We start from the raw sequence: 22,962 nt of genomic DNA on the forward strand, positions 1-22,962 counted from the left end.
AACCAGGACTAAAGGAAAAAAATGATTTAAGATTCATTATTTCATGCTGGGGACACTGTTTTAGAATCTGTTGATAACTAAAGCTAGTAGCACGTTTAAGTACAGCTCTATTTCCCCTATGCCCACTTCTGAGCTCTAATGGAGCTCTTCTGTGAAGCCCAGGAGAGGGGTCATTAAGCTGAGGAAGGAGGTGGTATAATTTAAGAGACAATGAAACAGGTCTGCTCCCAAATATCTAATTACATTTTCTTGTCAAGGATGCTTGAAAGTTCTACCTCCAAGGGGGTCTGTTCTGAATAATAAAAGATGTAATCTTGTCTGAAACAAGTGCCATGAGCAGGAGCACATCTCCATCGGTCACAGGCAGATGAGGAGAATCCAAGCCTCTAATAGAGGATCATAGGTCTCTCACATCTACAAAACTTAACTGGCTAAGCTGGGATTTGAACCTTGGTCTGTGTGATTGAAAAGCTGTACTTTTATTTATTTACTTATTTTTGTATTGGAGATGGTACCCAGGGGTACTTAACCACTGAGCCACATCCCCAACCCTTTTTATTTTTTATTTTAAGACAGGGTCTCCTGAAGTTGTTTAGGTCCTCATTAAGTTGCTTAGGTCCTCATTAAGTTGCTGAGACTGGCTTTGAATTTGCAATTGTCCTGTGTCAGCCTCCTGAGTCGCTAGAATTACAGGCGTGTACCACTGTGCCTGGCAAAACTCTGTACTTTTGACCTCTGCCTTATACTCTATCCACTGTCTTTCCTGGAGCCTCCCTGCTCCTTCATCCACACAGTTTGCTGAAGCCTGAGAGCTAGGCAGCCAAGTGGGTTGTGACAACTCTCTGCATGTTCTCTAGGAGAGGACTTAGTCTTTATACAGTCAAGTCTGATGTGTGACTTTGTTGAGGAATCCCCTATCTCCTGGCAGGTAGAGGAGACACATTCAGAAGTAGAGAAGCACCTTATCAGATGAATCAAACTGTTCACCACTCTTAACAATCCGCCTGGAACTGTTCAGACCACCAAGATGGATAAGTGATTAGATTTTATATGTTTAAATCAAGAAATATGATATGTAACACAATCAGGAATACTCTAGGACTCATTAATTTACCGGTCTCAGGAACCTGATAATTTTAGGATCTGTGCAACTGGTTTAGAGGGATACATATGCCACTGGGCATTCTTGCTTTAAGACCACATGCATGGGAAGAGCTGTGAGAAACTGCAAGTCTCAGCTGAATACACTTTTCTTCCTTCTCCCACACAAAGGGCAGAGAGAAAGTGTATCCTGCTTGCAGGCACAGGTTCTGAATCAGAGGTTACTGAGAGCAGCTGCAATGGACAGCCTTGATTAGATCCCTAAGAGCAGCAATCTACAGAGAATGCAGCTCCTTCCCAAGACCAGAAGTCTCAGAGCCAGGGGGATACCCCCAGAACCTAAGGCCCCATGAAAGAAGAGAAAATCACATAAGCTTTAAGGTTAGGGTCAGTCACTTGGCTATGTTCCTTAGACCCCCTTTTAGGGCCCCTGGCACTTACCTCCGCCTGCCAGATGGGGTTCACTGTGTTGCCTATGATCTTGGATCTCCTCTCCTGTCCATGGTGAGGAAGGGCAGGGAAGATGCTGTGCTTCCCAGGCTGAATAGAAATCTTCAGATAAGGGTCTGGGTTGAAAAACATCCCTTTCTTCAACCCCATCGCCTGGAAATCTATAAAATAGAGCAATATTTTAATTGAAGTATGTTTTGATGAGGTTAAATAGCATATTGGGCATTATAGAAAAGTCCATCTAAAATGTGGAAAAATCTTTTCAAATTTTGGAATATTTTCTATCTGATTACAAACATGGATGGATGAGTCTATCTGGAGACACATCCCTCTATTTTTGGAAAATTTACTAGCATATGTTATAGGACATTTGATTCCATATATTTGGAGCATTTACTAGTGTATATACTAAATTGCTTTTTGGTGAGAAGTCCTTGTAATAAATGAATCCAACTACTCAGACATGACCAGCATCTAGTCATTTTTTGATGCTTCACAGATTTTGCTTAGCTATAGGTTAGCTGATCTTTCTATATTCTCTTTCTCTGAATCACAGAATTCATTTTGATACTTCCAGCAGCATTTTTTTCCCTATACAAACATAGTGAAATAAACACACAGACGCATATATACCTACTGAGTGTTAGAGCTTCATTACCATTTCAGGCTTTCTCCTTTAGCTACCAACTTTATGTCACCAGTCACATTTCATTGCTGGGAACTGTTTTGGATTAAGTGTAAGAAAAATAATATATTGTGAGACTATTGGAAATAAGCCCCCATTGATATCTTATCAGGTCTGTGAAGCATGTTGGAGTGGAAGGGTTTTATTTCCTCTGGAAGGTCTGTGAGCTCAGGTCTGTAAGTCAGAAGCAAAATGGGGACAAAAGAATTGAGACTTTGTCTCTTCCCTATTCCTGCTCTGCTGCCCTGCATGGCGTGCCTCTTGGGCTATATAGGACCTCACTGGAGCTTTGGTTAGGGAAAATTCCTCTTGGTTTCTTGTACACAATTGTGTAGGATTCCTTATTCCTACTTTTTTTTTTTTTGGAGATTGCACTAATAATTGTTGTTTCTCGAGCATTTTAACAAGAACATGACAATGACAAGTCACAAGTTGTCTGATTTAATCTAGTAATAACCAAATTTTTGAGTTCTTTTTTCCCCTCACTTTTTCACCCTGGACAGACACATGCTAATATTGTTAATGGATCTTTAGACACTCATTTGCTCTACTGGGCTTACTTTGATTTGAAAAGCCCCAGATTGCTGCCCATCTCCCAAGGAGGCTCAAGCATAAAGTATTCAAGCACTTTATGTGTATTCTATTCTCTGATCTCTGACATTCATGGTCTGTAACATTTGTTGGTTTGACAAGTTAAGGTTGTAGTTTTCAAATTGTGCTCCACGGAGTCCCTGGGCTTCATGGCATTTTGTTCTCTTAAAGCCCACTGAGTTGGAATGGGGCATGCGAAGTCTTGAGCCTCATATATCATTTTAAACAAAGTTTCTCAGGACTTCTTTTAAACTTTTAATTTTGAAATGATTTCAGATTTATAGAAGAGTTGCAAAGATAATGCACAGATGCCCTAACCACCCTTTATCTAGTTTTCCCCACTGTTAACATAGTATAGAACCATAGTCCATTCACAAAAACTAAAAATTAACTTATTCAACTATTAGCTAAAATACTACGAACTAAATTAGAAGAATTTATCTGGATTCCACTTCTTTTTTCATGAACGTGGTTTTTGAAATGGTTTTATCTGTTTTATTAACTGGGGTCCACTGGAAGTTTTATTAGACAAAGGAAGGGTTCACTGCTTCTCCCCTGCTCTCCCCAATTTTCCCTTTGTAAACTCTCAATTATTGCCACTTGATCTTGGAGGAAAAGCAGAAGAGCATCTTCCATTCCCATCACCTCAAAGTGCTTTTACATTTGTTACTTACTGAATTCTCCATTATCTTCATTAGGTCAAGGGGAACTACGCAGATTACTTTTTATGTTAGCTTTACAGATGGGGAAGTCAAGAAACAGAGAGGTTGAGTAACTTGTAACTTGTAGGTTAAAGGGGCCTCCTACTCTTGATTGACATTCTCATTCTTTCCACAAGGCTTGTAGGTGAGCAACACATACCTGAGAGAGAAAAGCTGATCAGCCTCCGACTTCCTTGCCCTTGGACGGTCTCATCAGAGCCAATGCTTTTAAAAATCTGTAAGAAGAAGGGAGATGGGAGACAAGCAAAATAAGCATTGAAACAGAGACTCACACTCCAACACAAACAGGCTAAATCACTGTTATTTCTCCAAATACAGACAAGGAAGAGAGCAGTATTGTGATTTCACTGGACAACCATTGATTAAAATAAGCTGGCAACCTAATCTTCCCTGGTAAGGGAGGATCTGTGAATGGGAGTGAGGGGTACTTTTCAGAGAAATCAACAAACATAATTACTGTGATATATAGGTCCTTTGTAACTATTTATGCAAACAATGCCTTTTCGGATTCAAATTTGCAAAAAGTATCTATTAAGGCAGGGCCTAAGGCAGTAGAATGATAGGTCAATAAATGTTCACCATTGTAATTATAATGTGTTTCCATTTAGGAAAGTGCAGTGTTAAACTGCTGTATCTCCACTTATTATTATTATTTAGGGATTTCCAGGAAACTGTTCATTAGGGAGGAACCCGAACATGGCATTAAGAAGTTACTATGAAGTCTCTCTAATTTAATTAATTGCTTTCCTGGGAAATTTCAGAACATAATTGTTACATGGATTATCTACAGTCTAGCAGGTATTTGCAAACCAGGTTGCTAAAATGTTTCATTTTCTGTCATTGTTTAATATACGTAGATTGGTAAATCAAAACTACTAGAGTCCTGGTTTCCATTCTCTCCTAGGAAAACTTTTCTCAGAAAGGATTTTAAGTATTAATTCTAAAGCAGAATTAACTCTTCCTAGATACCTTTGAACATGTTTTGTTTACAGAAAACAAATTTAAAAAATCTGAGTATCAAGTAAATCTGCACAGTATCCATTTTTAAGAAGATAATCTGTACTGAAGAAGGAGAAAAATGGAAAATCCAATAATCTCTTATTTAAAGTCACTTTGTAGATTGTTTGGGTTTATTCTGTTTCTTCTCTGAGTGTTCTTGATGGTGTGACTGAATGTTCCCGTAAATCTTCTGAGATTAATGATTGTAAATTGCTAGGTCTCACAGCTTCAGCTCAAGGGAATAAGAAGGGGTTTTTACACTACTTCCTCCTGTTGAAAATAGGCATCCCTGGTAAACCTGTAAGCTTGGCTACACTTTGCAGACAAATTTTGCTAGGCTTAGGTGTGAGGTGCATCTCAGTGATGCTGGGCTGCTCAGCAGAGAGAACCAATGGGGGTGGCACACGCAATGGGGCTTGGCATCAAGTGAGATAGGAGCTTGTCAAACTCTTCAATAGGTTTCTGTCTCTTACTCCCATTTGATAATAAAGAAACAGAGTAAGACATAGCTGGGATTGGTGAGTTTGGCTACTATCCTCCTCCCCAGCTCTACTTCCAGGCTGCCATGAACTGAGCAGCTTTTCTCCACCATGCTCTTCCACCATGATGTTTCTGCTTGAAGCTGGCTGACCACAGAATCCTCTGAAACCATGAACCAAAATAAATCTTTCCTCCTCTAAGTTGTTCTTGCCAGGTATTCTGGTCACAGAGATGCAAAGCTGACTAACCATTCCTTTCTAATTTGTGTTTCTTCTTCCTATTGATTGGCTGACACAGAGAAATGACCAACAAATAAATGAGACTACATCCTCAGGATAGACCAATCTTTTAACTCTGTAAATGGCCAGTCCTCCAGGGAACAATCAGGGCTTCAAAATCCCTTAATGTTATGTAATTTTCTTCTTTTTCAACTCTGCCTGGGCGAAGGCAATAGGTGACCTGGGCAGGATGAACTCCCTTACAGTGCTATACTTGCCTAACCAAGACAGAACAAACTGATGAAGTCTTTAGTTCCTAATGCTAGCTTAAAAATTTCCACACTTACCTGTCTTCTTCTTAGAATGTAAGTTCTTTGAGGAAACAACAAAAACCATCATTTTCACAGAACCTTGTAAAAATACAAGTTTATAGTGAATGGATTCAATTTACATTTTTAAAAGGTGTGGATTAAACTGCCTATATCATGCCAGGCTAAAATTAACTTAAATGTGCAATGATAACAAAGGACACTATATCGATTCCTTCCTTTTAAAAGCATGCATATTTTTGTTCTTTTTATTTAAGCATTCTTTTGCTGGCTGAAATTCAGGCTATGCACAAAGAGGGTTTTTTGTTTTGTTTTGTTTTGTTGTTGTTATTTTTTAAAAATCTTTATTGCATTAAAGCAGGAGAGAGGAAGTAGTGGGGAAAGGTTGATCAATGGGCACTAAGTTACAGTTAGATAGAAATAAGAAGTTCTGGAGTGCTCCTGTCCAGTAGAGTGAGTACAGATGATAATAATGTATTGTATATTTCAAAGAGTTAGAAAAAAGGATTTTACATGTTCTCACTATAAATGATAAATATCTAAGGAAATAGATGTGTTTACCCTGATTTGATCATTATACAGTGTATAATGATTTGAAACATCACAGGGTACTCCATAAACATGCTGTTTTTATGTATCTGTTAAAAGTTAGAGAATTAAAAAAAATTTGTGTCTATCAACAGAAAAAAAGTATTAAAGTTTTTAGAAGCTCAGAAGGGAAACTCATATTATTTAAGACTACATAAAATTCTATCAAAAATTGGCTTTTCATTAATGTTATTTACAACATCACCTGAGCCCCAGTCTGATGATATAAAAGTGGAAGCAATAGTAGCTGTGACAACTATTTTCCAGGAAGTAAAAATGTCTGCCCGGGTCTGGGAAGGCTGGACACTCCGACTTCTTGTTGGAGCTGAGCTGCAGAGGCACGTTCGAGGTTGAGAAATCTGCTGCACTCAGACAGACTCTACTATGGTTTGTTGACTGTGAGAGTGACATGAAGGCTCAGCCAAAATAGCTTCACCCTGAAGTGACCTGAGGTAGAGAGGTGGGGACATCAGGGATGTAGGGATATTGCTTGTCTTCTCAGGTCTGACACATTCCCTTTGGTCTGTGTCCAAGGTCTGATTGTTATTCCAGTCATTTGGAGCTGGGTCAGTCTGCCCCTGCATCTCAGACACAGCTCTGGCAGTCGCTCATAAATGTTTCCACAACAAAGCCTACTTGGCAAATGGCTTAGCAGATTCCTAACCAAGCCTGTTGGTGTGTGCAGATGATTCCCTAGGGTATTGGCAAGGATCTTTGAGTTGAATTAAGGCCTTTGGGGTTAAATCAGATGCATCTCTCCTACTCCCATTCTCATGCTGTCTTGTAAAAGTTTTGAGTATGAATTCACAGGGCTTTGGAACAAACATCAAAATGAGTTTCAGCAAAGCAGAGTTGCTATCAGGGCTTTCAACTCTAGTGGCGGGTGGAGGGGGAGACTTCTGTTTCAACAGTAGGGAGACTTTTAGCTCTGTTGACAAGGCTACTTCAGCCTTTGCTCTCTACCACATTATTCAGATTCTACCTTTTCTTTTCACAGTATCACTGCATGAAAGATGAGGCTGTTTCTAAAAATACTCAACTGTGTCTAATCACTCAGTCATATATGCATGATGGCCTACTTCTTCCACCTTCCAGCCTCCCAGGACTTCTCAGATGGGCACTTTAATTCCTAGAGGTAGGTGGATGTGCCCAGGGGGAAGAGTGTCTGCCTTGAAGCATCAATTTTACTCAAAATTTTAAGTAAAGCTTTTTATTTTAAAAAATAGACATAAAAACATAAAGTTAAATGTAAAATGAGCATGCATTTTGTAGCTAAAGAAGGAGATTTCAAAGAACTCTCTGAATTGCATCCCAGAATAGTTGAGTTCTGGGTTTGCCTCCTTAGGGTCAAAGCTGGAGACTCTCCTTATAGTATATGTGGCACTTCCTACAGGACCCTGGCCAAGTTATGCTTGATTTTGATGTGGTAATTTCATTTACACACCCATGATTATTCTCAAATGATTACAGAATTCTTTCTCCTACAAGGGTCCAGTTATAGAAAACCAAGTTGAAAATGTTGCCAGAAATTGAAGTTCATGGCTTCACTGAGCCTTTATCTATTTATCTGGTCCACATTTCACCTAAAAATGAAAAGCACAAGTCTCCATGACTTCAATGGAATCTAAAAATCAGGTGCAAAGTAGTATTTACATTATGAATAAAAAAATCCAAGCTGTTTCATATCAGCAGTCCAAAGCAGGGAATTATGTTCAAAGATAATGGATAAGATCAAAGCTAATCTTTCCATTTTGATCAAAGATTCCCTATGAGTTCAATATATTTTGCCTTCAAGATAAAATCTATTAAATAATCAGAAATGCCTCTAAACTACCTTTAAAAAACAAAATCTGACTGATGGATGAATGGATAAAGAAAATGTAGTATATATACACTGTAGGTGTGAGAGAGATTTCCTCTACCCTCCTTAGTGCCTATGTGGACTCTTTGGCTATATCTAGGAATCCAATAAAAAAAGTGGATTAACAAGAGAAAAGCAAAAAAGTTTTATTAAATTTACACACACACACACACACACACACACACACACACACACATATATATATATATATATATATCTTTACAAAAGAGTGAAGTTTCAAGAAATGAGCAAAGTATGATACTTTTATACTTTTTAGACAAAGAATAATAAATTTGTGAAGGATGACAGGGCAGATGGAACTCTGGCTAGGGCAGTCAATGCTAAGGATGTAGCTAAAAGATAAAGGGGGTTGAGGGGATGCAGAAGCTGGTGGGAGATAAGGTAATAAGTTTGCTTATTTAGGTTTATTGTAGCCCCATTACCAGCTTTTAGTGATCAAGGCTATTTTCCAGCCTTGGTATGTGAAGGAAAGCCCTTTCAAGAGAATCTTGTTGCAGCCAGGGAAAGAATAGGTCAAATGGCCCTCTCCAAAGTTACTGTCCCTCAAGTGATTTCAGCTTGAAAAAAAATCAACATACCAATTTGGTAAATTTTGAGATAGTACAGCTTTAAGTCCTTCAATGCTATATTATTTAGTCATAAAAGAATGAAATTCTGTCATTTGTGGTAACATGGATGGAAGTAAAAGACATTGTGAAATAAGTCAGACACAGAAAGAGAAATATCATGCTCTCATTTAAATGTGGAAGCTAAAATTTGACCTCATAGAAATGCAGAGTGGACTAGTGATTGCCTGAGTCGAGGAGGGGTGTGGGGAGGGAGGGAGACAAGATGGCATTAGGAACAGAGATGCAGCTGGATATCAGGAATAACTTCTAATGTTCTATAGCATAATAGAATAATTATGTTTGTCAACAACTAATATTTCAAAATAGCTAATAGAGAGAATTTTGAACGTTCCCATCACCGAGTGATGATAAGTATCTAAGGTAATAGATGCCAATTATCACAATCTGATGATTACACATTATATATATATATACATATTGAAAGATCACACTTTGCCCCACACATCTTTATAATTAGTCTACATCCATTTAAAAATGTTTAAAATGAATTCAAACCAATCATCCAGGGCCTTCAAGCATGGTAGGCAAATGCTTTACCATTGAGCTATACTCCCAGCCCCTCATCAATTTTATATATCTATAAATTAAAATTTTACTTGCCTGTAATATTTTCTCTTTAAGACTTAAAATGTTGAATTTGTTTTCACAAATTGTTACTAAATGTTAACTTGATGGAATACTTCATTTTCCACTCCAGATATATAAGATTATAGATGATAAAGTTTCAACTAATATCTTCTCATGATTATAATAAATGTTTCAGAAGGAATAAGTAAATATAGCTCTGTGACCAAAAATAAAACAACAACAACAACAACAACAAAAACCAATCCAGTGTCCAAGTTCTGCTAATAGTTCCAAATTTCTGAAATGTTCAAATGAGAAAATTGTGAACAACAACAACCAATACAAATGTTTATAGAATGCCTTCAAATAAATTTCTCTTGTTATAGTCTCATAAAATGACTGCTAAGCAGTAAAGCAGCTCATTTCAAGGTATCCAATAGAGAGGCCTATCAACTAAAGGATCAAGTCACATTTAGGGACCAAAAAAAAAAAAAAAAAAAAAAAGAAAAAAGAAAAAAAAAAAAGAAAGAAAAAATCGTAAAACTCTAAATCAACTGCATTCAAGGCATCTCCTTCCCTGAGTTGAAAGACTTCAAGGACTCATCAAAGTGGCAAGAAGATAAGTAGCAAGGATGAGCACTAATTATGTGCCAAGTACAGAGCCAGTTCTTCCACACATACTATTTTAATTGTAGAGAATTAGGCATTTTTCACCGTCTGTCCCCATCTCCCCATTTACAAATGTGAAGGCAGAGCTCAGAGCAATTCAGTGACTTCCCAAAATTCACCAGGGATGACTCAATGTCTGGTTCACCTGGTTTAAATATTACAGGAGTTGCAGGACCCTCCTCCATTAACCAACCCCTGGAGCCATTTCGTCACACCCAGGCTGACAGCTCTTCTCTCCTTTGCTTATGTTTTACTCTTTTTTGTTCCTATTCTCCCTGCTCCCTTCTAATTTCTGAAGCTGCTATTCCTAAACCGACTCTCAGAGTCTTTCCAGCTCCTGCTTTCTTTATTGCTCTGAAGGTAAGATACAGGCTTCCCAATTTCAGGGCTCCTTAGGGAAAAGAGATGGATGGGAAAAAATGAGGTATTTCTCTTACAGTTTTTATGGTGTGAGTTGGAAATAATATGTTAATTTGTTAGGAATGATTTTCTTTACTCTGACTGCTTTTGGCCACACAGGATTGCAAGATTTTAGCACCAAGAGTAAATCTGCTTTGGGCAAAGGGATGCTGTTTCAGATACTCATCATTTGGCTGACTGAAAAGATATGAGAATGTGTGAGAAGCAGTGTGCTAATGAGAATGCTAGTTAAATTAATCAAATACTGGGTGTTTCCTAATGATTCTTGGTATCTCCCTTCCCATACTGAGGATTAAACCTAGGGCCTCATGCATGCTAGGCAAGTACTCTACCATTGAGCTACATCCAGAGTCTGCTTTAAAAAAATAGTTGAATCACTATATTTGCCCTAGTGCAGAGGGTCTCCAAATTAAACATGCACCAGAATCACCTGCAGGACTTCATAAAACACAGATCAGAGGTCCCAGCCCATAATGGCTGACTTTTTAGGTCTGGAGAGGAACCCTGAGTCGGCGTTTCTTAGAAGTTCCCAGGTGATGCTGCTGCTTTGAGAAGCACTTAAGAGTAATGAAAGAACAGATATTTTAGGGTTGTCTCTAACTAACCCTCAAAACTGTTTCTACTCTGCTGGCAACCCCTCAGCCACGGAGCTTGGGACTGCACCATCCATAAGGGACAAATGATCTTCTTTGCATCCCCATCACTGTATCTTAGTCCACCTTATCTTACTTTATTGTTTGGATGACTATTACCCAGTTTTCCCCCATTCTCTGTGGGTCAATCATTCTCACCTGGCTTTATTAATTAAGAGGGCCCCACTGGCCACAGGTAAAGCTGCAGGCTGTATGTTCCGCAGACTCTTTTGCTTTGGCTCATGGAGTATTTGATTTTTTTGAAAAAAAAAAAAGTTCCAAGTGTAGTATTTGTTTTTAAACAGGAAGGCCTCACTAAAATGTGGACTTTCCAAACTTATAAAAAAGAATCAGATTTTCCAGCACCAAGCAGCTGAAGCTGAGAAACAGCAGTCTTCATGAGAAGCACCACAACTTACCAGGCCTCTGTGACTGTGTTTTATCAATTCTAAAACACCCATTGTTTCATATTTGAAGGCTCCTGAAATCAGAGTCTGGCTGACCACTGGTGGATCTTGAAATTTGAATTGCAAAGGTTTTTCTAGCTAGTGGTAAGAAAATCAATGATTGGTCTTACAATTCATGGTACCTTGGATTTGATGATACTGACCTGGCTCCCTGGAAGCTCTTGAATCTGCCATCCTTACAATAGAAGTTCATTGAAATATTTTATATTGGCCATTGATCTAAAGTAGATTGCATATAGCATAATAATCAAGTGTTTTATATTATTAATTTACAAAAAATTGAAAATTTAGGCATGGATGTTGAATTTCCCAGATCAGGAGTAGACAGATGCTTGGGGGGCATCGGTGGAAGTGGGCATAGGCAGGTGTACAATATGGTGTTGAGAGACAGGCAAGCTGGAGCCAGTGCTGCCATTTCTCTGCCAGCTCCTCAGACTGTGTGGCTTAGGGCAGGACAATCAATTGATCTAATGCTCAGTTTATTTTTGCTGCTGTTTTGTTTTTCTATCCAATGGAGATCATAATAGAACTTATCTCACTGAGTTCTCCTGAGAATTGAATGAGATAATGTACATAAACTCTTAGCACAAAGCCTGGCACCTAATAAATGCTCTAAATTAGATCAACATCGATTGTTATGTATTTATATTGTTATCTAGTCTCTGATCTTTTAAATGAATAATAATAATACCCATCCAGTATTAATAAGGGACATGTGAAATAGAAAATTAAAACAAAATTAAAAAGTACATAAGCAGATTGTCTTGTAGTTGATTTTTTTTCTTTGTAGATGAGGAGCAGGAAGCATAAACAGGCCAATAAAAAACCTGCTTGAGGTCACCTAGCTGATTGTACCAGACACACAGGGGCCAGAGCCCAGAAATTGAACCCTCAATTCACAGTGGAGGGGAAATTCATTTCCTTTGGTTGGATACTTTGGTCCACCTCAGATGAGTTCTAAATAGGCCATACCCTTAAAACCAACAAAAAGCATTGATCTGTGTCTAAACCTTTGTGTTATTTATATAGTATATTTGTATCCTTAAAAAAAAGTTTCCTACTTAAATATCTTGCTATTGTTAACATTTTCTCCATGTCTAAACATCTTTAAAACATCTAAAAAGGACCCTGTGAGTTCATCCGCTTTTTGTTTCTGTAATAAATATCAGACATATCAACTTATAAAGAGAACAGGTTACATTCGCTCATAGTTTGGAGATTTCAGCCCCTGGTCAGTTGGCCCTGTTGATTTTGTACCTGTGGTGAGGTGGTACGTCATAGTGGGGAGCATATGATGAATCACAGCTCTTTACCTCATGGTGGGAAAATTGAACAGAGGAAGAAGGAGGGGCTGAGGTTCCCTTATCTCCATCAAGGGCATATTCCCACTAACTAGAAGATCTCCCACTAGGCCCTATTTCTTAAAGATTTATCACCTCCCAATATGGCCAAGCTGGGGACCAAACAGTTAACATATGGGCCTTTGGGAAACATTTAAGGTAAAAACTATAACAACCTCTTATTCTAGTTGATTGTGGAATAAATATATAAGCAGAAGCAAGAGGGAAAGTTTTCTTTATGAAGTATCTATTTTCTCCTTAAAATAGAAGAATCCCAGAGTCCTTTAATCAGATAGTCACTAACACCATAGTAGTTTTGATGAATAAAAACCATAAAGAAAGACTTCTATCCTACATGACTTAGAAAAAGGTAGGACAGGAAGAGCCTTGGGTATCCACAACCTTGAGGTGCTCACTGCCAGCCTGAAGAGGGATCTGGCTGGGGGCTGGTTGTGGGGAGAGGGGAAGTAGCTGTGGGGAGGGATTGAGAGGGACTGGGGGAATGAGGGCTGGTGGTTTAATTACAAGAAGTTGCTATGAAGAAAAGAAGGGACCAAAGGCAGTTCTGGAACTATCTCTGCCTTTCACATATCTGGATAATTTTTCTGTGCATCCAGGCTCTATTATAGACACAAACTTCAGGAAGACAAATGTACTGTCTGGCATGCCACCCTCATCTGAATTAATTTAATATTCTGGTAGACTTGTCCACATTTTTCTATTCCTAGCTTTTTAAGAAATCTATGTCAAGATGCTATTTTATTTATAAACAAAACCTGTCTTCAGAGAATTTTTTTTTTTTTAAAGCAACAGTGCAGGAGGCTTATGGTAGCTAGCATTCACACTCACCTATCAGCCCATTAAGAGTTGACAAGTATCCTCATTTGGGAGTTGATCATTGACCCCACAGATCTGGTATGAGGGATCCCAGCTTGAGATTCAGGGTAGCAAGGCTGAAAATTGTGGGGAAGTGATGCAGAACTTCTAGAAGGGTTTCATTAGATGATAGGAGAGCCAGGTGTAGTGCTCGTGCCTGTAATTCCAGTGACTCAGGAGGCTGAGGCAGGAGGGTGGCAAGTTGAGGCCAGCCTCAGAAATTTAGCAACTTGGTGAGACTCTGTCTTAAAATAAAACAGGGCTGGGGATATAGCTCAGAGGTAAAGTGTCTCTGGGTTAAATTCCCAGTACTTGTCCCCCAACCCTACCAAAAAAAAAAAAAAAAAAAAAGAGGAGAAACATGAGGAAGTTAGGGGCATCTGCTTGATCACTTTGGGACATGAATGGACTTGGCAGCTCACAGGAGAGGTGGCTGGGCTCGAGGTGGAGACAGGGTGGAGTTATACAACTTTGGGCCAGCTTTTCCTGGGCTTCTGCATTGCTCTCATGTTACTTTTGCTGACAAGAGCATGGGTCAAGGGCACAGGCTGGGTGACCTAGAAGTTGCAACTATTCATGAGCACTTTCTGCATCTCAGTGGTTTGTAGGAACTTCCTTTGAGACTCGGTATCTCTCCCTTTATTCCCAAATTCCTAACCTCAGAGGACTGGGTGACCCCTCTGAGTCATCTAAGGCGGAAATCTTAGATGAGCCCCAAGATTTCCTGCCTCTGTGGTGTAGATGCCCTGCATAAACCTAGGACTCTGCCAGTTCTCCTGGGATTAGGTTGTCTTGTATGTCACAGCTGACTTTATAAAAGGGAAACAGCTAGGTGCAGTGGTGCATGCCTGTGGCTTGGGAGGCTGAGACAGGAGGATCTCAAGTTCAAAACCAGCCTCAGCAACTTAGTGAGTCCCTAAGCAACTTAGAGACACCCTATTTCAAAATTAAAAAAAATATATAAAAAGGGCTGGAGATGTGGCTCAGTGAAATGCCCCTGCTTCAATTCCTGGTATTAAAAACAAACAAAGGAAACAAATGTGGACCTAACCTTTACCCTTTCCATCTAGGGCCCAGATGTGGGAGACTGAGTGGATACAGAGAGAGGAAATCAGAGATTCAAAGTGAGAAGGACTGAATGTACTATTGCTGTCTTGAAGATGAAGAGGGCGACGTATCAAGAATTGCAGGCATCCCCTTATTGCTGAGAGTGGCCCTGGACTGAACCAGCAAGGAAAACAGGCCCCTCAGTCCTACAACTGCAGGAGCTGAATTCTGCCAACAAAAATGAGTTTGAAACAAACTTTTCCCAAGAACTTCCAGATGAGATCTCAGTCTGGCTGATGTGTTATTTCAGGTATTTACCATGCACTAGACTGAGCAAGCAGAAAAAGTAGCCATACTATGCTGGGTTGCTGATCTGAAGAACTGTGAGGGAATTTTGTGATCATTTGTTATGCAACTATAGGAAATGAACACATTCTTCTTCAATCTATTTCTTTTCTATCCAGAATGCTTTTTCAACGTATTCTTTTACTTTGGGATAAATATCTTCCTGGTTGGAGAACCAACAATGATTGCATTTAGCATCAGTAACTTTGGCCAGTTTTCATCCCCTGGAACTGTGAACTGTGTAACTGACCTTGCTCCTCCTTTGGCAAAAGCTACCTGAACACATGGAGCTCAATCCTCAACTGTAGCCCCTGTTCTACTGTGCCCTCCCTGGTCATGGAGTGCACCTGATCTTGGAGTCTCACTATTTGTTGGCTAAAAGTATGTACTCATATATTCTGTAAGCAATCTGAAATCCTTTTGGAGCAGGCAGGGAACCCCACCCCCCCCCCCCCCCCGCACCCACCCCCACCATTTCTCCTGTGTTTCTAGACTTTTAAGACACTATGTAGAACAAGAAATAGAAGTTCATGATTAAACATTGGATTCATTGCTTTAAGTTTAAAACAGCTGGAAAGATGCTTTGATGGTAAAGAAAAAATATGTTAACCACCTTATCTGAAAATGTAGCAGCTTTAAATTTGTCCTGTATTTCTCAATGTTTTAAAAATGTGTGTAGAGTCACTTATGTTACACACACACACACACACACACACACACACACACACACACACACATATATATATATATATATATATATATATATATATATATAACTTATTCCTCTAGTCTCCTTGAAGGTTAATCCCTCTTTCAAGAGACAATCTTTTTATGTCCCCATGTTCCTTTCATAACTGCAACAATTTAGTGGCTTGTGCATTGGTACTTTTACTAATATCAGAGCATGCTTGAATGAACTTTAAAAGCCAAGGGGAGTGAAGCTGGGGGACAGTGCCACAAAAGTGTGTGTGTGTGTGTGGGGGGAGAGCAGGTAGATGGGGACACTGGGAGGTTGTGAGCATCTCAGAAGGAGCTTGCTCACTGTCATTCCTCCTGAGGCCCTGGGAATGTAGCATCTTCCCTTAAAGAACTGTTAGCTGGCAGTGCAACAGATGCTGCAAAATGATTTAGTCTGAGGTCTAGCCAGGGTTTGCCTGGGAGGCTGCAGAGATCTGCTGGCACTGTGTGTGTGTGTGTGTGTGTGTGTGTGTGTGTGTGTGTGTGTGTATTCAGTTCAGTTTAAGGGAAGGGCTGGAAGGAGGAAGGGTGTATTAATAAAGGTTCTTCAAAGAAACAGGATTAGTAGGATATATATATATATATATAGGCCAAGGAGAATGAAGCTGGGGGACAGACTCATTAAGAGGAAATTTCTTATGTGATTATGGAGGCTGAGAAGTCCCACAATCTGCTGTCTTAAATCTGGAGGCCCACAAAGGCCATGGTGTGGTTCCAATCCAAGCCCAAAGACTCAAGAACTAGGGAAGCCAATTGTCTAAGTCCTTGTCTGAGGACCAGTCTCCAAAGGCAGGAGAAGATGGATATCCCTGCTCAAACAGACAGAACAGGCTCACCTTTCCTTTTTGTTCTATTCAACTCCTCAACAGATTGGCAGATGCTCACCTGCATTGGTGAGGTCATCTTCACTCAGTCTACAGCTTTCAATGGCAATCTTTTCCAGAAACACTGTCACAGACACACCCAGAAATAGTGTTCTACCAGCTACCAGGACATTCCTTAGCCCTGTCAAGTTGACACTTACAGTTAAACATCACAGAGGGCAGGGTGGGGCTGGCAGAAGTTAGTAGTGAGCATAGAAGGCTACTAGAGGGATGGGATTCCTGAACTGGTATCTCTGGGTGAGAATTAAGGAGCCAGGTGAGAAAGTGGAGGAAGGACGTTCAGGCCAAGGGAATCTCTGCAGAAAGCGCAGAGAAATAAAACCCAGGTTGGTGTTGAGGAACCACATCCATCTTCTCCTGCCAAATCCTGGGTTGGCGTATATGATGAGAATGTGTGGGGAGCCTGTGCAGAAGTTAGGCAATGGAACTTGTTTTGCCATGATCGAGACATTTAATTTTTAAAATTTTTTTAAGTTATTATTTATATGTTCTAATTAGTTATACATGACAGTAGAATGCATTTTGATTCATTATACACAAACGGAGCCAAACTTTTCATTTCTCTGGTTGTACAAGATGTAGAGTCGCACCACATGTGCAGTCATACCTGTACCTAGGGTAATGATGTTCATGTCATTCCACCATCTTTCCTGTCCCCATGCCCCCTCCCTTTCCCTCCCTCCCCTTTGCTCAATCAAAGTTCCTTCCTTCTCCCTATGCGCCTGCTGCCCCCATTATAACTCAGCCTCCACTTATCAGAACATTCAGCTTTTGGTTTCTGGGATTGGCTTACTTTGCTGAGGATAATATTCTCCAACTCCATAATCAGGACATTTAAATTAATTAATTTATGTTTTTTTCTGTTTTATTTATTTTTATTGCAGTGTATGTTGAGAAATTTGAACTTTACCCTATAAGCAAGAGGGAATCATTAAAGGTTTGATTTGTTTTTGCTTATTGGTAAATATTATTTTTATTTAAATTATAAAGTATACTTTAAGAAGTAATACTCATTGTGGACAATTGAGATGCTTTGGGCAGGGGAGTGAAATCCTTAGATTTATATTCAAGGACTGTTCTGCTGCAGTGTAGGGGCTACCACAGGCCTCACCCAGACCCTGTGAGTCAGACATCCAAGGCAGGACCTTGGCATCTGTCTGTTCTAAAGTTCCAAGATAAATGCAGTTGTTATGGTTTAGATATAAGGTGTCCCCCAAAAGCTCTCATGTGAGACAATGCAAGGAAGTTTAGAGGTCAAATGATTGGATTATGAGAGCCTTAACCTAATCAGTGCATTAAAACACTGATAGGGATTAACTGGGTGGCAACTATAAGTAGGAGGGTATGGCTGGAGGAGCTTCATCACTGGCCTTTGGGGTATATATTTTGTCCCTGGTGAGGGAAGCTCTTGCTTGCTATGTCCTGAGCTGCTGTCCTCCATCATGCCCTTCTGCCCTGATATGCTGCCTCACTTTATGGAATTGGCTGTCTATGGACCTCTGAAACCATGAATGCCAAATAAACGTTTCTCCACCTCTTATTGGGTTTTTGGTCACAGTGGCAAAAAAAGCTAACTATAACACCAGTGCACATCAAAGGGTAGCCATACATAGAAGGCAAGAGACAGGCAGAGAGAGTCATCTGGAGATAGCTCTGGGGGAATAATGATGAGGCTCCAGGAGATGGTAAGAGAGGGAAGGAGACCTCAGTACTAAAAGGAATAAAAGGAATAACTTGGTGACTAATTGGAAGAAGGTTTGAGGAATAGAGAGCAGTCACTTTGACTGAATGCTTTTCTTTGTATTCCTTTTGGATTTAGAATCTTTTTCTTACTGATAATGAAATTCCTCAAAATTATTGTCCTTCCAGAGCTGGGTTTTGAACATTTCCACCAAGCCTGGTTGAGGATGTAGGAGTGACAAGAGTTAGCTCTTTGCATCTAAGTCTATGAGATTGGAGGGGAAAAATGCTGCTTTAGTTCTACTTTTAAAAGCAGTTATTAAATTAATTTACTGAAACACCTTTGAGTAAATGAAATTATAGGATGTGTATCAGCGGTGGCTCCATCTGGGTCAAACAGTGGTAAAAGAAAAGAACTACATTGTGCTCAGAGCTCTTTCTGGCCACCCACTCCTTCTCTATGAACGGATGAGCAATTTTGAGGGAATAATCCAAAAAAGGATATATGGGGTTTATCCATTCAAGTGCAATGGGGAAAATGTGATGATGTTTACTCCTCACTAAATGAAAAGATGTTTCTGAAAACATGCCTCCCATAAAACAATTTTGTTTGCACAAAAACCTTTCCCCCTCACTGACTTGCTTTAAAATTTCCAAGTTGTATTCCCATGTAAACATGTAAAAATATATTCAAATTTTAGGCAAAGACACATTGTTTTTCTTGTTAATGCTATGTCTTGTTAATGCAATGTCATGCACAGGATGTGCCACTGTGATATGTGACACAGGGATCCTCATCTTCTGAGAAAAACTAGGAAAAATTGACAAAGATTCAAAAACGGGCTTGGGATTGTCACCTTATGCAGTGGCTGGTGCAGTCCCTCTACATGTTGTCAGTGTTGACCCTCCTGTGCCTACAGGACGAGTGAACGCGCACTCCCCCCTCTTTCACTTATGGCAGGAAAGTTCTTGATTTTTCATTAAATGCTGATTGTAATCCAAGAACCTCATACCCATTCCTTTCATATTTTCAGAGGCTCAACGTGAGCTGACTCCTACTCTGGTTGTCTAAGTTGTGATTTTCAGACAGGATTTCTAAATAATAAGACTCACTTACACTTTAGAAGTAATTGATAGTAATTGTATTAAGTTATTTTCTTAGAAATATTCATAGTATAAAATTATAGTTCACCCATCATTTTAACTACTTCTTATCCATCCATTTTTCTGTCTGTCCATTCATCCATCCATCCATCCATCCATCCATCCATCCATCCATCCATCACTCCATCGCACAGATACAATTCTAGGGTAAGTGAATTCCTTTAAAGAAAACATCTTGAATGTAGGGATTAAGATCTTACTTAGAGACAGTAAATCATCATTTTTGAAGCTTTCTCTAGATTGCCCAATTATGCATTTGGTTTCTCCAAATTATACTGATGTCTAAAATCTATTTTGCAACCAGAAATCTTGAGTAGTCTCACAGAGAAAAAGCTATGAAATCAGCTCCCATAAATTTTAATACTAAATAACTTTTACTACATGTTTACTACGTGGTGGGAAAGAGTTGAAGACATTTCAGACATTATTTCATCTCCAGATAAACTTTTAAGAGTCCTATAAAGCAGGTCCTATTTTTTTTAATCACCTGGAAATTGAGGTAGAAATATTAAATGACTTACCTAATAAGGCTTTCAGGCTGTGAAGTGGCTGAACCAGGGCTTGAACCTGTGCTCAAAGGATACAGATGTTTTACGGAACACCTGCCATGTACTAAGTACTGGTCTAGTGGATGCTGAGAAACAGCCTTGAATAGGACAGACAGACCATTCCTGACCCCAGAGGCTGTAGTTATCAGGGGGAGCAAACACAAACAAATTACAGCATAAGCACCATGCATGAAAATAAAGAGTGACTGGAAATATGTGGAGAATGCTTTAGATTGAGTAGTTATAGACTACTTTTCTGAGGAGGTGACATTTAAGAGAAAGTCCCCCATGGAGGAAGGAACTGAATAATTTAATTCTCTTGAGGAATGTTTCCAAGCAGAGAAACAGGAAGTGCAAAAGCTCTGCAGGAAGAGCCGGCTGCTTGTATTCAAGAATCAAAAAGAGGACAAGGAAGGCCAGAAATGAGTAGAAAAGAAGGAGGTAATAGTAGGTGGGGGCAGACCACTCAAAATATGAAAGCTGTGGAAGATTGATGAATGAAGAAAAGCCACTAGAGAGTTCCCTGCAACATCTTTATGTGGTGGTGGAAATGATCAAGTGCAGACTAGAAACTGACACTGCAAAAGAAAAGAGGAGTTTATTTCAGGATTGAACTTTCTTAGGTGGGACAGGATCCTGTGCTCACATGGAGAGGCTGGCCTGAGATGGCAAAGGAGGTACAGTATGTGAGTTCACACGCAGCAGGCCAGTGGACTTGGTGGTAGAGCACAAATTGGTTATATTTTCATAGCCCCTATTTGTTCAGTTAGAAAGGCAGGTCATCAACTGCGACAGGGGGGAGAGTGTGCTGTAGGTTTGAGGAAAATGAAGAAAATACGAAGTGGCCTAGTTTAAGTGTGGGAATGGTGAGCGCTTTTGGGAGTGAGTTCTAAAGAGCCCTTGAGATTTGTGGTCTTAAGATCAAAGGAGAACTTTCCTGCTGCCTGGGAGCAAGTAAAGAGTAGACAAAGAATTGGGTTTAACCAGTACTGAGTTTTTCCAGGTGTTATGGTTTGAATTAGGAATGTCTCTTAAAGGCTCATGTGTTGAGGGCTTGGTCTCCAGCCGGTGGCTTTATAGGGAGGTGGTGGAGTTTCAGGAAGTAGGGCCTCAGTGGAAGAGGTAGGTCACTGAGAGCATGACTGGAAGAGTTTATCTTCTTCCAGATCCCTTCTTCTTTCTGCTTCCTGGCTGTCATGAGGTGATCAGCTCTGTTCTACCAGGTATTCCCTGCCATGATATTCTGCCTCACAACCAACCTATAGCAATGGGGCCAAGGGACTATGGACTGAAACCTCTGAAAATCTTTCCTCCCCTACATTGTTTTTCTCAACTATTTTATTATAGGAATGGAAAGCTGACTTATACCAGATGAGTGACAAAGGTATATAGAAGCAAATGATGGGTTACAGTGATGTATGACAAAATCTTAGCTAAGGAAGGAGATGAAAACATTTAGGATCATGCAGTTAAGATCAAAAGACTGTGGTTGCAAAAGTGAGGTGCAAAGGTAGATGATGATCCAAGAGGGATGTACTCGATACTGAGAGTCTGGAAGTGATGCAGTTACTGGTGTGTCAAAGCCTTGGGAGTCACTGGCTGAGATAGGGTGGTGGGTGTTAGGAAGTGAAAAACAAAGGTGGGGGATGATGGTCCATCTATTTTATATGAATTTGGTAGCCATAAAAAAATCACAGCAGAATTCTCTTTAAGCCCCATATTATTGTGAAATTCTGGGTAGTAACAGTGGTGCTATGATTTGGATAAATGTCTCCCACAAAACCCATGTGTTAAAGATTTGGTTCCCAATCTGTGGCTCTATGGGGAGGGAGTAGAAACTTTGCAAAATAGAGCCTAGTGGGAGGTATTTCAGCCATGCTCTTGAAGGGTTATTGGAACCCCATCCCCTTCATCCTTTTCTTTTTTTTGTGTTGCTGCCATGAGGTAGATGGTTTTGTTGTTCTACAGGCTCCTACCATGATATGCTACCCTCCTACCATGGCCCTGAAAGCAATAGGTCTGCTGAATCATGGACTGAACCCTTCAAAACTGTGAGTAAAAATAACCGTTTTCTCTTTAGACTTTAATTATCTCTGGGATTTATTATAGTAATGGAGAGCGGGTTAACACTAATGGTGACCAACTTTTGTTTGTGCTCAGAATTAGACTTATAGGACAGAACTTGAGACCCTTGATTCCCACTTTTGGATGAGCTCTACACAGACAATCCTGATAGTCATGAGCTATAACATCCTGTTGTAGTTTTTTTGGTAGCCCTAGATACTATTGAGAAATATGGGGCAATGGGTATAGTCTTTAATATCTGGCTGTAAATATTAAATGACTGAGGAAACTTTAATTACACAACCTAAGTAAGAAAAGTTCTGACTAATGGTTTATAACTTTCTTTATTCCATTTCCCCCCTTATTATTCCAGAAAGGACTTTAGGAGTGGGAACTAAGTGTATGGAAGGATAAGGCTAAAATTGCTTATATTATAACTGTCAAAATTAGGGATCCAGTTAACCTGAAAGGTTGCCTTTACTACCTTCAAATATAAATAGCTAGAAAGGAGGAGAGCTGGGATTTGAGTCCAGTTATGTATGACTTCATTCTGCTTTTGCCTACTATTAGTCCAGTAGGGTCATTGTGCACATGAAGATGCTTGTGTGCATGCAGACACACACACACACACACACACACACACACACACACACACACACACACACCCCATAAGCAATAGCTATCCTCATGTTCTACATCAGAATAAAGGATGTCTACTTTTATTTTTTTTCTGTTCGAAGTATAGAGTTTCAACTACTCTGATTTGGGGTTATCTGAAGGAACAAAGTGGAATCATTCTAAGGCAGGTTATCTGAGAGAGCCGCATCCCCCCAAAAACCCTGTGATT

At 39.7% G+C, this 22,962-nt stretch overlaps 1 protein-coding gene across 1 annotated transcript in view; it reads right to left on the reverse strand.

Moving 5' to 3' along the window:
* The window catches only part of HECW1 (HECT, C2 and WW domain containing E3 ubiquitin protein ligase 1), a 344,889-nt gene that overhangs the window by 152,895 nt on the left and 169,032 nt on the right, over positions 1-22,962 (reverse strand). Inside the window, exons 6-7 of the mRNA XM_081288274.1 lie at positions 3,689-3,764; positions 1,543-1,712 (exon numbers count right to left, since the gene is read on the reverse strand). Coding sequence (XP_081144400.1) covers positions 1,543-1,712; positions 3,689-3,764 — 246 coding nt within the window. The remainder of the gene's footprint in view (positions 1-1,542; positions 1,713-3,688; positions 3,765-22,962) is intronic.

Source organism: Spermophilus citellus (genome assembly GCF_964194105.1).
Source record: "Spermophilus citellus genome assembly, chromosome: 3".
In the NCBI taxonomy this organism is placed as follows: domain Eukaryota; kingdom Metazoa; phylum Chordata; class Mammalia; order Rodentia; family Sciuridae; genus Spermophilus; species Spermophilus citellus.